This window comes from Lynx rufus, unplaced genomic scaffold, assembly GCF_022079265.1.
Source record: "Lynx rufus isolate CCGP_SWC_20201006 ecotype Redwood Valley unplaced genomic scaffold, mLynRuf1.p SCAF_8, whole genome shotgun sequence".
NCBI classification, from domain to species: Eukaryota; Metazoa; Chordata; class Mammalia; order Carnivora; family Felidae; genus Lynx; species Lynx rufus.
In genome coordinates this window covers 62849260-62865394 of record NW_025814896.1, presented here as the reverse complement: position 1 = coordinate 62865394, position 16135 = coordinate 62849260, and the positions used below count along the sequence as shown (strand labels likewise).

The window sequence follows — 16135 nt, the reverse complement described above, 5'->3', positions numbered from 1 at the left end:
ATATAAGGTCTGGCCACTGTCCTTTTGTATATTGAGTTTCTCAGTAGGCCCGAGTTTGCCCAATGGACGGGAAAGAAAGACAATGCCAGGCAAGGGTGTAAGGTGCATGTGTGAAGGCTGGAGGGAGACAGAGGCAGACAGCAGGTGCAGGGAGGGTTGGTTGCTGTACTGCTGGCACACGGGAGTTGGGAGGATGTGAAGGGAGTGGTGGGAGAGCTGAGACTAGCTGAGACCAGGGGCCTGAGGTGAAGGGCCTTATGGTCTATGCTGGTGAGTTGTGACTTTACTCTCATCGGTTAGGGCACTTACACAGTGTTTAGGAAGCAATTCTGGCAAAGGTCTAGAGTTTGGATGGGTAGTGAGCACTTGGAGGCAAGAGGTTAATTAAGAGGTATTTGCAGGAGTCCTCACCTGAGGTCTGGAGAGTTGGGCTAGGAGGATTGCTGTTGGCATCAGCAGTTCTGGACTGGTCCCAAGGTGCCTCTCCCTCTCCTCCCTACTCCACCGCACCCCCCTTGTCACCACCACTACCATGTGCCTCTTCTATTCTCCACATCCCCTCTGCTATAACCCATTGCTCTCCCCCTACCAGTTCATAACCTCCCTCCACCCCAGACTTCACAGACCCCATGGCGTGGCATGGCCTGGTACCATGGCCATCATCGCTCCCCACAGGGGGACTGGGCATGAATTCAGCCAGGCCAGGTAAGGTTCCAGTGTTATGATGCGGCCAAGGATAGCAGGATCTGGCTTAAAGCTCCCCTGCCTTTGCCTTGCAGTGCACTATCACTCTACAGGTGGCCCTTATGAGAAACCAGGATATTGAGAAGATAGGTATGTACTTGGGACTTACCCCTGCTCTTCTCCAAGCATAGCTGGATGGGCTCTTTGGGACTTTTGAGGCCATCCCTCAAGGCCTACAGAAAGATTATGACCAGGTTAGGGTTTAGAGGCCAGATCTCGAAACACCTAGCTGAGGTTATCTGTCCCCGACCCCCCCAGCCCCGCCAGTATTTCCACTTGACATCTCTAGAGATAAAGCCCAGCCTCCAATGGCTGCAGAGGGAAGCAAGAATAGCCATCCTAAGAGCCCCCCCCCCCATGTGTGGAGTGTGGGGCCCAGGATTACTGAGAGTGAGAGAGAGCCTATTTTCTGAGGAGGACATGTGCCCCTTTTGAGGCCTCTTGGCCATGGTTTTAGTCAGTACCTAGTCACTAGGGATAGAACAATGAAATGTGGCCATTGCCTCAAAACCTGAGCCCCAGCCTCTGAGAGCCCACCCAGACTGTGTTTCCCCAGGCAATGGCGACCTTCTGAGCATAAGTGCACAAGAAGTGGCTATGCAGAAACTGATGGTCCCCAGCTCCACCATGTCTAAGCCTCTGTCTTCAAAGCCTCAGCACTTTCAGGTGAGGACCTTCCAGGCTGAAAGCCCTCATGATTCACCTGACTGTCTCACTGCATTCCCAGTTCATCCCCATCTCTCCACAAAGTCATGGCAAAGGGCCAGAGCTACTGGTCTTCTGAACCTTGCTGCACATCTTGCTTCTCTGGGTGCCATTCTGAGCCACTTCTGTAGGAAGCTGAAGCTAGAGACAGCTCCAGTGAGGCATAGGAGGCACTGTCGGCTGTACACCAACCAGACCTGGCAAGTCCTAGGGAGGTGAAGCAGAAGGCCTGACCCTGCCCTTCAGGAGGAAACACAAGGCTGGCCATCCTGTGGCCCCATCCCTTTCCATCAGGCTAGTTTGCCCAGGATAGAAGGTCACTGTGCCAAATCACTGCCCTTCCTATGTAGTAGAGGTTAGGGCAAAATTCTGACATGCGACCTGTTTGCCAAGTTTGGCCCTCTCTTGTCCCTGAGGGACAGTAGCTGTATGTATATCATTCCCTGAAGGGTCCCTGGACTTGATGGAGACACATGAGGCCTCGTGGAGAAAGGCCAATCCATAGCCTGGGCTGGGAGATCTATATGCAGTTTACTATCTACAGTAAGATGGCAAGTTTCCATGACTCTGCCCTGCTGGCCACTGCCAACTCCTGTTCTTTCTCCCCTTGGGCCTCAGCCAGCCTGGGTCTTTTCTGGACTCTGCATTGCTCTTCCTCTCCTTCCTTCTAATCTAGGCTGAGTCCCAGTAAAATATATAAAGGGGAAAGAGAAATAACAAGTCAGAAAGTAAATCACAGATCATTGATTCAATTGCATGGAACTTTAAAATTCGTAATTCCTTAAAAAGATTGTAGACAAAAGTAAAAAAAAAAAAAAACAACAAACTGGTAAGATTAGACTTCATTCTGTGTTCTGTAACAAGTCCATAGCAATTGAGAAACACTAAGTCTACACAAGATGGAAAGGACAAAGCAGTGGAGGGGACAGTTCCCAGAAAAGGAAACAGAAGGAGCCACAGCCTTCCCAGCACTTGTCTTCAGGCTGGCAGCTCCCTGTGTGTCTTCCTTCTGTCTGCAGTAGATGCCTCTCATCAGAACACTTTGTTCTTTAAGAAAAGAGTCTCTGTTGGAAAAGGGGGAGCCCAGGCCCCAACATGAGGTTCCCCTGTGTTCCTGTGTAGGTGCGAGTGAAGGTGTATGAAGCCCGACAGCTCATGGGCAACAACATCAAGCCGGTGGTCAAGGTGGTCATTGGAGGCTACCAGCACAAAACACGGATCAAGATGGGAAACAATGCTTTCTTCAATGAGGTGGGCCGCACATGACCTTCAGAGCTGAACAGGGCACTTGGGCCAAGTGGGCCAGCCAGAGGCTGGGCATTTCCCTCAGGCATCAGGCAAGCTTGCATCTTCCACAAACACTGACTGAGCATTGGCCAAGCACTGCTTGGCACTGGAAATACAAATGAAATAATTTGAAGCCTCACACTGGAAGAGTCAGTAGACTGTGGAGGGAACCAGCATGTGAACACATAAACAATGAGAATGAGATAAGATTGGGGTTAACAGAGATCTGATCTGGGGGTGCTGTTAATGCAGCACGAAATGCAGGCCCAGACCATGTATGTCTTGTCACTGCTGAAGCCCTAAGCTGTAGTATTGTGTCTGATACACAGTTGGAAGTCCATGAGTACTCACTGAATTAATCAGTGAATAGACCAATAAGTAAAATATTAAAGCACAGTGGAAGCAGGGAGGAATGGGTGGACTGAGGAAGGGCTCCCGAAACCTTCAAGGAAGAATCTACCAGTGAAAGAGGGACATCATAGAAAATTAAAAGTGAGGAAAAAACAACTGTGTCTTCAGAAGCCTAAAAATGAGAAGCATCAGGACTTGGCAGAACTGTAGATATGAGTGTGGCTGGAGGGGAGTGGCTGGAGGGAGGCCTGCAAAGTGCACTGGGACCCTGTCATGGATGACACTTGGGAGTCACGGAAAGAATCAGGAGAGTGACGGGGCTGGGTTTGCACTTGGGAAAGAGGTTTCTGGCTGCAGCAGGGGCTGGGGAGCAGTGGACTGATGGGGAAATCTAGAAGGAGGCAGAGGCTTGGGTCTCCATCCCAGGGCAGCTAGCTGGGCCTTGAGCCGCTCATGACAGATCCTCCTGGGATTCCCTACCCCTTCCCTTTACCTAGGCAAAACACCCCCTGCAGGAGCCTGGCAGGCCTCTGCTTCTGGAGGAAGAGTATGAAATGGGCAAGGGCTGGGGCAAGAAGCTTGTTATTCTGAGCCTCCAGGCTTACTGAGTCCTTGGGTGAAGTGGTGGAAGAAATGTCATCCAACCCCTATCCCCATTCTCTCTACATCAGATCTTCTTCCAGAATTTTCATGAAGTGCCTGCAAAGTTCTTTGATGAGACCATCTTAATCCAGGTGAGGAGCCAAACAATATGGGTCCATTTTCTTGTCCCACCTCAATCCTCGGAAGGACTTCAGCTCCCCACCCCCACCCTTGGAGCCAGTCACTTCAGATGGTCCTTCTGACCCCAAGACACAACCTCCACCACCTTCACCACCTTCGTCACTCCCTGGCAGCCCAGACTTCCCACAATCACTTAACAAATGTTATAGAATACCGCTAGACCCTGAGCTGGGCCCCGAGGTGAATAGCCCCTTCCCATGTGCCAGGATTCTCATGTCACCAAAGGACCCCTCAAATGTTCCCTCAACATGGGACATTCCATTCCCTATCAGAAGGAACTCGGTAACAGTGGTGAATGTGTGGTTACCAAATGCCTCCTATGTGCCCAGCACAGGGCTAAGGGGAGCAAGGAGGTCTCTCCCTTGAAGAGCGTACATGTTCTTGGGAACACCGGAACATGGGAAATGATCAAGACAGCGTGCAATGGAGAAAGTCAAGTGCAACAGTTTTCTCTGGGCTGATCTTTGGGTTGACCAAGTGGATTGGACCCTCTGATCAATTTCCTCATCAGTAAAATGGAACTAAAATTCTGAACCTTACAGGGTACCTCTGAGAATTAGATGAGAAGAACTATGTGGAAGTGTGGGCCATTAGGAAACATATAAATTCTAGAGGGCCATTAGGAAGCATTAAATACATTCCAAATGTGCCCTTACAATCCCTCCCATGGGGATGGGGGAAATGAGGGATGTGAATAACAAATCTTTCTGGGAACCCCTCTGCAGGTGATGAATTCCACACTAATGAGATTCAACGCAGAGATCGGGAGATTCCAAGTGAGCTCTGGATGAAGGAGGAGGTTTGGTGAAACAATTAACAGAGACTCACCATGGGTTCCATGCCTGAGTCTAGGGGCAAAAACTTGGATTTTCCTGCAGAAATATCCAGATTTGAATCTACTCAAGTTATTCAGAATCTCTTTCTCATATATACAATGGGAATAATGACATACTCAACCCACAGAGTTGTAAGGATAAAAGTGTGTACCATTTATGAAAGAGCTGGGTGCCATGTTGAATACAATGGACACATTTCAAACCTCTGCCTCCAGGAAATGGAAGCAGAAGGTCCAAAAATGCCAACCTAAGAAACACAGAGAAAATTGCTGTCTATGAGAACAGAAAGAAAGGTTTGCTTTGGAAAGACACAGGCTGGGAGATAAGGAAAGCTGACACTTATGAAGGGCTAAATAAGATTCTTCAAATCCAGGAAGATCAGGAAAAGGTAGGGTTGCCAGATTAAATACAGGATGTCCCATTACATTTGAATCTTAAACAACAGGTACTTTTTAAATACAAGTATGTCCTAAATAATTGCATGGCTCCTGACGAATACTCCAGGGGACATACGTATACTAAAAATGTAGTCATTGTTTATCTGCAGTTCTAACTTAAGTGGGCATCTATTTTTATTTGCTAAATCTGGCAACCCCTGGGAAAGTCTTCCGTGTTGAGAAAGGTATATTTAGGACAAATCAAAGTAAGGTTTCTTTCTCACTACTTGTAATAAGCACATGAAGAGTCATGACCTGTCCCTCAAAGAAGCAACATGGGCTTCGAAATGAGAGATTCTGGAGAGGTTATATGGCAGGTGGTAAAAAATGTTGTGCTTTCGGCAAAGACCATCGCACAATTTCCAGACAAGGACTAATGATAATGAACTGTTAAATAATTTATAGACATGAGAGAAAACTGAGCCTTTTTTTAAAATAATTTTTTAAATTTTTTGGGGGGGAGGGTGGAGCCTGGGTGGCTCAGTGGGTTAAGCATCCAACTTCAGCTCAGGTCACGATCTCACAGTTTGTGAGTTTGAGCCCCATGTTGGGCTGTGTGCTGACAGCTCAGAGCCTGGAGCCTGCTCTGGATTCTGTGTTTCCCTCTTTCTCTGCCCCTCCCCTGATCATGCTCTGTCTCTCTCTCTGTCTCTCTCTCTCTGTCTCTCAAAAATAAACATTAATTTTTTTTAAATACATAAATGTTTATTTATTATTGAAAGAGTGCAAGCCTGGGAGGGGCAGAGAGAAGGGGACAGAGGATCTGAAGTGGGCTCTATGCTGAAAGCAGCCAGCCCAAGCCCTATGCAAGCCTGATGCAGAGCTTGGGCTCACAAACCGTGAGATCATGACATGAGCTGACGTCAGACACTCGACTAACCGAGCCACCCAGGCACCCCAATGAGTCTTTTTCCTTAAATTACTTCTTTGAAAAATTTCAAACATACACAAAAGCAGAGAGAATAGTATCATGAGTTCCCACATCCCAATCACTCAACTTCACTAATTCATTGCCAGTGATGTATTGTCTACCCCTGGCCTACCTCCCCACCCACTGGATTATTTTGAATCAAATCTAAGACATCATATTTTTAAACATTTCAGTTAATATTTCTATACATAAATATCTTATTAAGCATAAACAAATGTAATTATCACATTTTAAAACCTTTATAATTCCTGGATAGCATTAAATACTAATCAGTGTTCAAATTCCCCTAATTATCTTATGAATTCCTTTTATGTTTTGTTCAAGTCAGGATCCAAACCAGGTGCATACTCTGCAGTTGGTTAAAATGTATTTTTAGGTCTCTGTGATTCTGTTGGTCCCGCTCCCTTTTTCTCCTTGTAATTTGTTAAAGAAAGTGGATAGTTTGTCCTGTAGAGTTTTCCTCTAGTCTGGATTTTGCTGACCGCATCTCTGAAGGATCATTTCACATACCTCTCTGCCCAGGTGTTTGCTGTCTAGAGGCTCGCTAGATTTGGGTCCATTATCTGGCAAAATGACTTCAGCAGAAGGCACAGAATGTATGTTGGTCTCTCTTTTTATGTCGTTAACAGCCATTGATGATCACTGCCTGGATCTATTGCTTCATTAGGGGTGCCTGAGTTTTTCTTTGTTTTCTTCCAGCTTTATTGAGGTATAATTGACATACAATGAATTGCACATATTTTAAAATGTATCGTTTGAAACGATCATCACAATCAAAATAATGAACATATCTATCACATCTATCACCCCCAAAAGTTTCCTTGTGCTCCTTTGTAATTCTTCCTTCTCACCCCCATCCCACCCACTCCCATCCCCAGGCAGCCACTGGTCTGCTTTCTAGAACTATAACTTGGTTTGCATTTCCTCAAATTTTATATAAATAGGATAATACAGCATGTATTCTTTTTTGTTTGGCTTCTTTCACTGGCATATTTATTTTGAGATTCATACATTTTGTTGCATGTGTTAATAATCATTCCTCTTTATTGCTGAGTAGTATTCCACTGTGATTCTAACTTACACTTCCCCAGTGACTCATGATGTTGAGTACCTTTTCATGTGCTTATTTGTCACCTATATATTTTCTTTGTTGAAGTGTCCAGATCTTTTGCTCATTTTCATTGGGTCACTTTCTTACTGCTGAGTTTTGAGGCTTTCTTATATATTTGGGATACAAGTCCTTTTATCAGATATATGACTTGGAAATATTTTCTCCCAGTATATGATCTGTCTTTCCATTTTCTTAAGTGTCTTTCAAAGAGCAGAAGTTTTACATTTCAGTGGAGTCCACCTCATCAAATTTTTCTTTTATGGATTGTGCTTTTCTTGTTGTAGCTAAAAAAATCTTTGCCTACCTAACCCAAAGGGGTAACTGAGTTTTTTGGTTTTTTTTTTTTAATGTTTATTTTTTTTTGAGAGAGAGACAGAGACAGAGTGAGTTGGGGGAGGGACAGGGAGAGAGGGAGACACTGAATCTGAAGCAGGCTCCAGGCTCTGAGCTGTCAGCACAGAGCCCAATGTGGGGCTCAAATTTTTGAACCGGGAGATCATGACCTGAGCCGAAGTCAGATGCTCAACCGACTGAGCTACCCAGACACTCCAAAAGGGTAACTGGGTTTTATTTTATTTTTTTTTATTTTTTTTTCAACGTTTATTTATTTTTGGGACAGAGAGAGACAGAGCATGAACGGGGGAGGGGCAGAGAGAGAGGGAGACACAGAATCGGAAACAGGCTCCAGGCTCTGAGCCATCAGCCCAGAGCCCGACGCGGGGCTCGAACTCACGGACCGTGAGATCGTGACCTGGCTGAAGTCGGACGCTTAACTGACTGCGCCACCCAGGCGCCCCAGGGTAACTGGGTTTTAAAGCAGGCCTAACATGAAGAATTTTGGGACTACTCTATGGAACCTTCAGATGTGGGATACAAGGGTGAGCTGAATATTTCGCGGTGCCTTGCCACCCGCCACCTTCAATCCTGTACCACAACCCTCAGGCCTTGGTCAGAAACCCTCTCCCAGGGGAAAGGGAAAGCCCATAGTCTCTTTGCCAGCTCCTCCCTTAACCATCCTCTTCCCCAGGATGGGAGACACCTTTCTCAATCCAGAAACAGGGAAGAGTCAATGCTGTGTTGGCCAGGCAGTGCTATGTGGTGTTTAAGGATCGTTTCAATCCAGATCTCCTTGTGTAATTACTAGTTGTAAGACTTTAGGCCCTTTTCTCACACTAAGTACCCTCCTCTGCAGAGTGGAGTTAATAATGGACCAACTTCTAGGTTGTTGTAAAGAGTAAAGGAGTTAGGGCAAGGCAAGTTCTCAAGCACTAGTGGCTAATACTGTCAGTACAGTACTATTGTTCGTTAGTGTTGAAAATCTTGAGTAACTAATCCTTACTCTACTCTTGTCTTTCCAGACAGATATTGGTTTTATCTACCGTTCTGCAGGTAGGTAACAGTTGTTGCAAATACGTGTGCCTTCTGAGAAAAAGCAGATCAGTTGTCCAAACATCTCAAAATTCCTGTATGTTCAACACATGGGGGGAGAGTACTAGAGGGTATGAATTATTTTCTGTATTTGATAATATTTATAATCATAAGATCTTTCTCTGTAAAACTTCAAAGCATCCCTTTGGATCAAATGCTAACCTTTTATTGCAACCTGGAATTGAATTTCTATTTTTTGAGGCCAGTATTGGGGGACTGATGTTTGAGTAGAGGTTTCCACTGTAACCATCACACACAACCTGGCCACAACATACATACCAGGTTGAGGTTTGGACTTAGGGTTGGGGAAAATACTTGCCTCTCTCAGACCAGGATACTAACAACTGTGGGTTCCCAGGATGGGAGAGAGGGGTCTCTGTTTCCTAAAGGCAATGGCTGGTAGCCTGGGAGTATACTAGCTTTGCCCAGTGGTAGAAGTGACTCCCATTTTCCTCTGCTACTGTATGGGAACCAGAATTTAGGAGACACACTTCCACACCCCTCTCCTGGTTTCAGGGAAGAAGGATGGAGACTGAAGGCCAGTCTCCCATGGGCCCTCTGCCCCTCCAGGTCACACACTCCTGAGGAAATGGTTAGGCCTCTGCCAGCCAAATGAACCCAGCAATGGTGTGAGAGGCTACCTGAAAGTCACCATTTGTGTCCTCAGTGTGGGAGACCAGGCTCCGGTGAGGCTTCCCTAGACACCCCAATAACATTTCCTACTGTAGCTGCTTCTGTAGGGCACCCCTGGGCCCTCAGTGTGGCCATTGATCTTCACCTGCTTTAATTCGTACACTGTGTCACTCGAGGATTGTCCATCCCTCCCCTATACCAAGTGGAATGTTGGGGAAGCCAAATCTGATGGCCATGGCCACGGCCATCCTATGACTCTGACCCTATCAGGTCTGGTCTCTACAGGTAGATCAAAAGCTGCCCTATGGGACTGATGACACCAGCACTCAGATCTTCAAGTCGACGGTGGTCCCGGTCAACTTGGCCTACTTACATTTCTTCATCTACTGCGCGGAGGACCTTCATCTCAGTTAGAGTCAGGGTGGCGGGGAGGGAGTGACCCTGGAGGTTCCCTACACAGTGGCGACCTGGATTCTCCTGGGGCTTCCCTGTTCCATTTTGATGCTAACCTAAGATTTAGGTGGAGAGGAACAGGTGAGACTGAAATCCACCAAAATTTGTTTTATGAAGGCCCTACAGATACCCTTTAAAATCGGCCATATGCCCCTGACTGTCTTCGATGCCCAGAGGCAGACTCACAGTTCCCTATGCTAGCACCCATCCCTGCTGCCCATTATGTGGCATGACACATACCAGCACATAGAGATAGAGTGGAAATGGGAGAGGTCTGCCTAGGGGGCACCATGCCAATTGATGGCATAGGGTTTTAAGTGGTTCTATCACCTCTCCATTTCCTCCCCTTAAAAAAAATACTTCTGTCTCATAAATCTTGTAACTCTTGTTCACAGAGAAACAGCACTTAGTGAGTCCTGTGTTGGAGGTGGAACTAATTGGGGAAAAGGTAAGTGTAGAAAGGGTCTGAGGTTTAGAGAAATTGTCACCTAGATGGTGTATGGGGAAAGATGGAGTTGGTGGGCAGGAGCCCAGGATTAGTATCTAAGTTCCTCCATCAATGGGCTGTGACTGATCACTGGACCAGGAACTCTTTGAAGGTGGAGGCCATGGATTAGTCACCCTGTATCCCAGAGCTGTGCTCAGTGCCCTGCATGGAGAAAATGCCCAGTGAAAGCCAAATATACACAAAGTGCACAAATGAGTGAATGAGTGAATGAAACAACATGCCCACAGACAACACTGAAACTGTCACTGTCTTCTTTGGGCCTCGGTTTCTTCATCTATAAATGGAAGGTTCTAGGCCAGAGAGTTGCTGACATTCCATGATCCTCTGTAAATAGAGAGTAGCATTTTCCAAAGTGTGCTAATGGATGTTATGTGCAAAAAAAGGATCCTATGTTCAAATTTGGGGAATGCTGGGTTAAGGTTAAAGAGGTTTGTCTCTTTAAATTCATAAACCATAGAATTCATAAACCCTGGTTTCTACCATATTCTACCTATTAAAAGTGTCATTAAATCCAGCCCATACATAAAAGGAGGGAAATCAGTGTCTACCTTTCAAAGGAAGATATACCAAAGGATTTGTGGACATATTTTAAAACTACCACACTGAGTGGGGTTTGGGTGCTCTGGTCTAGGGAGATGCTCTTGGGTGATAGGTGGCACACAATTTTCAAAAACTTTAGTATCTCTGTGGTTTTCTTAGTGTGTATTTTTTTTAATGTTTATTGTTGAGCGAGAGAGAGAGCGCATGCACATGCAAGGGGGAGTGGCAAAGAGAGATGGGGACAGAGGATCTGAAGCAGGCTCCAGGCTCCAGACTCCACACTGACAGCAGAGAACCCAATGTGGGGCTCCAACTCCCCAGCTACAAGATCGTGACTTGAGCCGAAGTCAGACACTTAGCCAAGTAAGCTACCCAGGTGCCCTGATTTCTTAGTGTGTATTAAAAAGTTCAATCAGTCCAACCAACTTTTGATTTCACCAACATGATTGCTTAGAATAGAGCCAGGTTGGGGCTCCTGGGTGGCGCAGTCGGTTAAGCGTCCGACTTCAGCCAGGTCACGATCTCGCGGTCCGTGAGTTCGAGCCCCGCGTCGGGCTCTGGGCTGATGGCTCAGAGCCTGGAGCCTGTTTCAGATTCTGTGTCTCCCTCTCTCTCTGCCCCTCCCCCGTTCATGCTCTGTCTCTCTCTGTCCCGAAAATAAATAAATGTTGAAAAAAAATTAAAAAAAAAAAAAGAATAGAGCCAGGTTTAAAAATGAAGTCAAGTAGGGGTGCCTGGTGGCTCCGTCAGTTAAGCATCTGACTCTTGATCTCAGCTCAGGTCTTGATCTCCAGGTCATGAGTTTGGGCACCCTATTTGGCCCTGTGTTGGGTGTGAAGCCTACTTAAAAAAAATGAAGTCAAGTGATGCTTTGGAAAAGGGTATTACATTGTGTACTGCCACTGTCGACATGGTTTTTGTTCACTTTTCTATTGGGATCTTAGAGTTTATCTAACAAAATCTATGTGTATGCATTCATATAAGAAAGTTAGTAATGCTATGACTATTTAAAAGCAAAGTCAATTGAGGGGCACCTGGGTGGCTCAGTTGGTTAATCATCCAACTTCGGCTCAGGTCATGATCTTGCATTTCATGAGTTCAAGCCCCGCATCGGGCTCTGTGCTGACAGGTCAGAGCCTGGAGCCTGCTTCGGATTCTGTGTCTCCCCCTCTCTCTGCCCCTCCCCCTGCTTGTGCTCTCTCTCTGTCGCTCAAAAAATGAATAAATGTTAAAAAAAAATTTTTTAAATAAAAACAAAGTCAATTGAAAGATGATTGAAGGGCAAATATTAGGGAATCTGGAGATGGGAAGATATACAAAGGACTGAAGTTGTAGCTGAGAAGTTGTCAAAGTGTCTTTAGACCATTCCCGTGATCAGCCATGTGCTGGAGAAAGCATCCATCTGTGGGCTGGGCTGGAAGGGCTGGAAGCTGAGGCCAGTGGAGGAAGGAGGGCACAGGCTGGCACTGACACTGCTGTGGAATGTTTCTAGCTCAAGACAAATGTGCTGACCCAAACTGAGAACCCAATATGGAACCAGATCCTGACCTTCCGGATTCAGGTAGATATTGCTGTTCCATCTTGACCACTCTCCTCCTCATGGCCCACAAACGAAAGAAAGTTTGGGTGTTTATGTAGGGGTGTGGATAGAAGGTAGGAGCCAAGAAGCATGGGGCGGATGGGGGGCAGGATCTGCCTGATGGGAAACATGAAGAAGGACATGTTACAGAAAATTTATTTTATTTGTCCAGTGTTAAGAAATGAATGGGCCATACAACTGAACTTTCCAGAGAACTTAAAATGCCCTTTCACATACATTACAAAACAAAACCAAAAAATCATTTAAAATCAATTTAAAGACTTATTCTAAGTTGCATTGTGCATTTTCTTATCATCTAGGCAAAGTGCCCTGAAGATAATTATAGCTCTTTGTTAATGGCCTAGAGGTATTGTGGGAACATAGTTAGTATATGGGCTACATGTAGTGTGGGCTATTTGTGCCTACACTAAATGGCTCCAAGATGCTCTTTGTGGGATTCTGTAGTCTGATTTTTATAGTTTTTCAGTCCTTCTTAGTCACCTATCAGTGGTGTAGATGCCAGTTCTCTTAAAGCCTGGGAGGGCCTTGTTTGCCTTTGACTTCATGCCAGGCTTCTAAGAGCTGCATGTAGAATAAGAATACGCAATTCTGAAAGATAACTTGAGCACTGTCAAAAGGATGAGTGCATAGAACTTTGTGTGGCTTCTATTTGGCTACCCAGAGAGTATTTTGCTTTCCTTATACCTTACATTTGTGTGACACAAAATCACTAATGAGCTCCCCTCTACTTTCCTGGCACCCTCTTCCTTGCTTCTCCTAGAAGCTTCCCTAGTCTGCCTCCTGTAAGGCATCATCTTTAACCATTCTTCATAATCTCTACCTTCCTGGGTGATTTTATAGACTCTTAAAGTAGGAAGAGATTTTATTTATTTTGAGAGAGAGAGAGTGCGCATGTGCGCGCGTGCGCGCACACACACACACACACACACACACGTGAGCAGGGGAGGGGCAGAGAGTGAGGGAGAGAGAGAATCCCAAGTAGGCTCTGTTCTGTCAGCATAGAGCTGGAGGCAGGGCTTGATCCTTGAACTGTGAGATCATGACCTGAGTCAAAACCGAGTCGAATACTCAACCAACTGAGCCACCTCCTACTGGTGCCCCAGTAGGAAGAGATTTTAAAGGGAGCCTAGTCTATCCCCCACCTTTGATCCCTCCCACCTGTCTCTGGCTGTGATGAGGCTCGTGGCCAGATGCTCAGAGTCTTGAAAGTCTTCCCTCGTGTCCAGCTGCCTTTAGGCTCAGAAACCAGTGGCACAGGCCAGGCCTTCCTTCATCCCTGAAAGAGACCTTCCAACGTTTAAAGATGTCCATACACTCCCTGGCCCCTCACACGTTTCCCACAAAACACAATCTCCTAGGCTGGAGCCATTTGGATGCAGGCCTGATTGTCACTAGCCCTGTAGAAATGCAGCAGGCAGGTGTGAGCCTCACTCTGAATGGCAGGATGGCCACAGATATGGTAGCATCTGAGGCCAGTTGGTCAGGGCCCCAGCAAGGCAGGCTGCAGGGGAAACTCCACTAAAAATGGCTGTTAGCCAGTTCACAGTCCAAGTGCCCCAGGACAGAAGGGCAGTCAAGACAAGGAACTGGGAAAGGGGAAGAGAATTCTCAACAGGGTGGATGAAAAGATGGTTCAGCCATGAGTTTGAATTTGGAGGATTTGTAATTTTGGAAGACCTGGATGTCTTACAGTGCCCATCTCTCAACTTCCAGTGGGCCTTTCCTCATTTCTTCCTAGATACTTGCTCAACTGGAAAGCCCTTTCCCCACTTCCCGCCTTGCCCCCAGCTTCCCTGGCAAGGAGAGAATGGACAGCCCCAGGAGCTGCTATGAGGGGAAAGGGCTCGACGGAGAGGACCTGAGTCCCACTCCGATCTCAAGCCCAGCAGCTGTTTTCCATATGGGTTGGTTTTTTTGTTTTCGTAATTGAGGGGACCCTATGGCAGAGGAGATAAGACCCAGAAGCTTGGGTTCCCATCTGACTGCACTTCTTACTGGGTGACCATGAGCAAGTCCTTCTGCTTCTCTGGGCCTCATTTCCCATCTGTAATTAGGAACAATCACAGTCCTCACTGGGTTATGGCAGAGTCATTAGGACCTCTAAAGCTGCTTCAGCCCCTGCATATAACTTGAGAACTTCAGGAACTCAGTTGCTCTGTGCCTCAATTTTCCTGTCTGGAAATGGGAATAATAGCACCTGGCTTATGGGATTGTTGGGAGGAGTCACTCAGGTGATCCATGTGGATCATTTAGCACAGGCCACAGAACAACAGAAACCCTCCCCACAACAGCAGCTACTACTATTTACTCTCTGAGGAGATAGATGTCTTGCTGTTTAAAAGTTAACTGCTAATGGTGAAGAATGCATTTTAGGCCACAACCTCCATGCAAGACAGACTGAGCCCTGCATTGGGCTGTGCTGACAGCACGCAACCTGCTTGGGATTCTCTCTCTCTTTCTCTCTCTGCCCTTCCCCTGCTCATGTTCTCTCATGTGCTCTCTCTTTCTCAAAATAAATAAGTAAACTTAAAAAAAAGAATAATAATACCAAAGCAACCATGGGACACACTCCTAGGCCTCTCCCAGGTCCTTTCAAGGGGCCCATGCAAGTGGGGAGTCCACAGCCACAGGCTTATATGTCCCCATGGTAAATTCATTTTGGCTGTGGTGACATGGCTTACTGACGATTGAGCCAGGCCTTGACCCCAGACCCAGAACTTCCCAGCTGCACTCAGTCTCCTTGAGGACCAGACCACTCGAACATGCACCCACTGCTGTTCTCACTTTCCTCTTGCAGCTGCCCTGTCTCTCCAGCTACATCAAGTTCAGAGTCTTGGACTGGTGAGCCGCTGGGTAGAGGCTGAAAAACAAGTACGGGAGGAGAAAATCTGAGCTGGGCCAGCAGCTCAACCTGCAGACTATGTTTCTCTCCAGCCCCAAGAACAGGTGCCAGGATGAGATAGGGACTGTCAGTCTGTTCCTCAACCAAATCTCATCCACCGGAGCAGAAATAGAAGGCAAGCGATCCCCCAGGTCCCTACCTCCTGCCCTTCTCCCACCTGGCCCTGTCACCCTCACCCTTTCTTCTTGCAGGAATGTATTCTGGCTTCCTACCCTGTTTTGGCCCCAGCTTCCTGACTCTTCATGGGGGTAAAAAGGCCCCTTTCAGGATCCAGGAAGAAGACATTGTAAGCCTCTCATGACAGCTCTAGGGAACAGTGGAGGTAAAAACCAACCATTTGAAAGGTGCTGGGGCCTGGGATGTGACTGGGGAGGGCCCGGCCCTGGTTTCTGTCCATTATGCTATTAGAGGACATGTAATCTATGTGTAAATGACTATGTGTATATGGGACGTGTGTTGTGTCACAAGAAAGGAACAGATGGAGAGCTCTAGGCATTCACTGAGGAAGGGTCATTGAGATGAAATGTCAGGTAAGATTTCCAGCAGGTGGAAAGGACATAGAAGACTAAAACGGCATAAGTAAACGTGGAAAGTACTGGGCTATTAAAGATTGGTGATAAATGCCAGGAGGCCAAGTCCAACTGGCTTAAAGGAAGGGAACAGGGCTGGGAAGAATTCTTGAGTGAGGATGAGCTGCAGGCACCAAGACCTCAATGCCATTAAGAGGCTAGCTCATTCATTCCATCTCTTGTCTCAGCTGCTCGTCAACCTGTGGCCTTCATCCTTTCCTACTTCAGTCAAGCCTCCCTGCTGGCCAGTGGCCATCCAAGACTCTGATAGGGAAGGCCAGGGGAGCATTCTAATTAGCTGCCTTAGGTCATGTGTA

The 16135-nt window shown here is 46.7% G+C and overlaps 2 protein-coding genes across 2 annotated transcripts in view; one reads left to right on the top strand and one right to left on the bottom strand.

The window, feature by feature from the left end:
* The window catches only part of LMAN2L (lectin, mannose binding 2 like), a 93647-nt gene that overhangs the window by 14174 nt on the left and 63338 nt on the right, over window positions 1–16135 (bottom strand). The gene's annotated exons all lie outside the window — the stretch shown is intronic.
* FER1L5 (fer-1 like family member 5) overlaps window positions 1–16135 on the top strand; it is a 53069-nt gene that overhangs the window by 4481 nt on the left and 32453 nt on the right. The window contains exons 5-17 of the mRNA XM_047067638.1: window positions 780–834; window positions 1301–1410; window positions 2572–2700; window positions 3759–3821; window positions 4596–4646; window positions 8544–8574; window positions 9184–9299; window positions 9532–9655; window positions 10095–10147; window positions 12240–12308; window positions 15145–15188; window positions 15282–15364; window positions 15441–15535. Coding sequence (XP_046923594.1) covers window positions 780–834; window positions 1301–1410; window positions 2572–2700; window positions 3759–3821; window positions 4596–4646; window positions 8544–8574; window positions 9184–9299; window positions 9532–9655; window positions 10095–10147; window positions 12240–12308; window positions 15145–15188; window positions 15282–15364; window positions 15441–15535 — 1023 coding nt within the window. The remainder of the gene's footprint in view (window positions 1–779; window positions 835–1300; window positions 1411–2571; window positions 2701–3758; window positions 3822–4595; window positions 4647–8543; window positions 8575–9183; window positions 9300–9531; window positions 9656–10094; window positions 10148–12239; window positions 12309–15144; window positions 15189–15281; window positions 15365–15440; window positions 15536–16135) is intronic.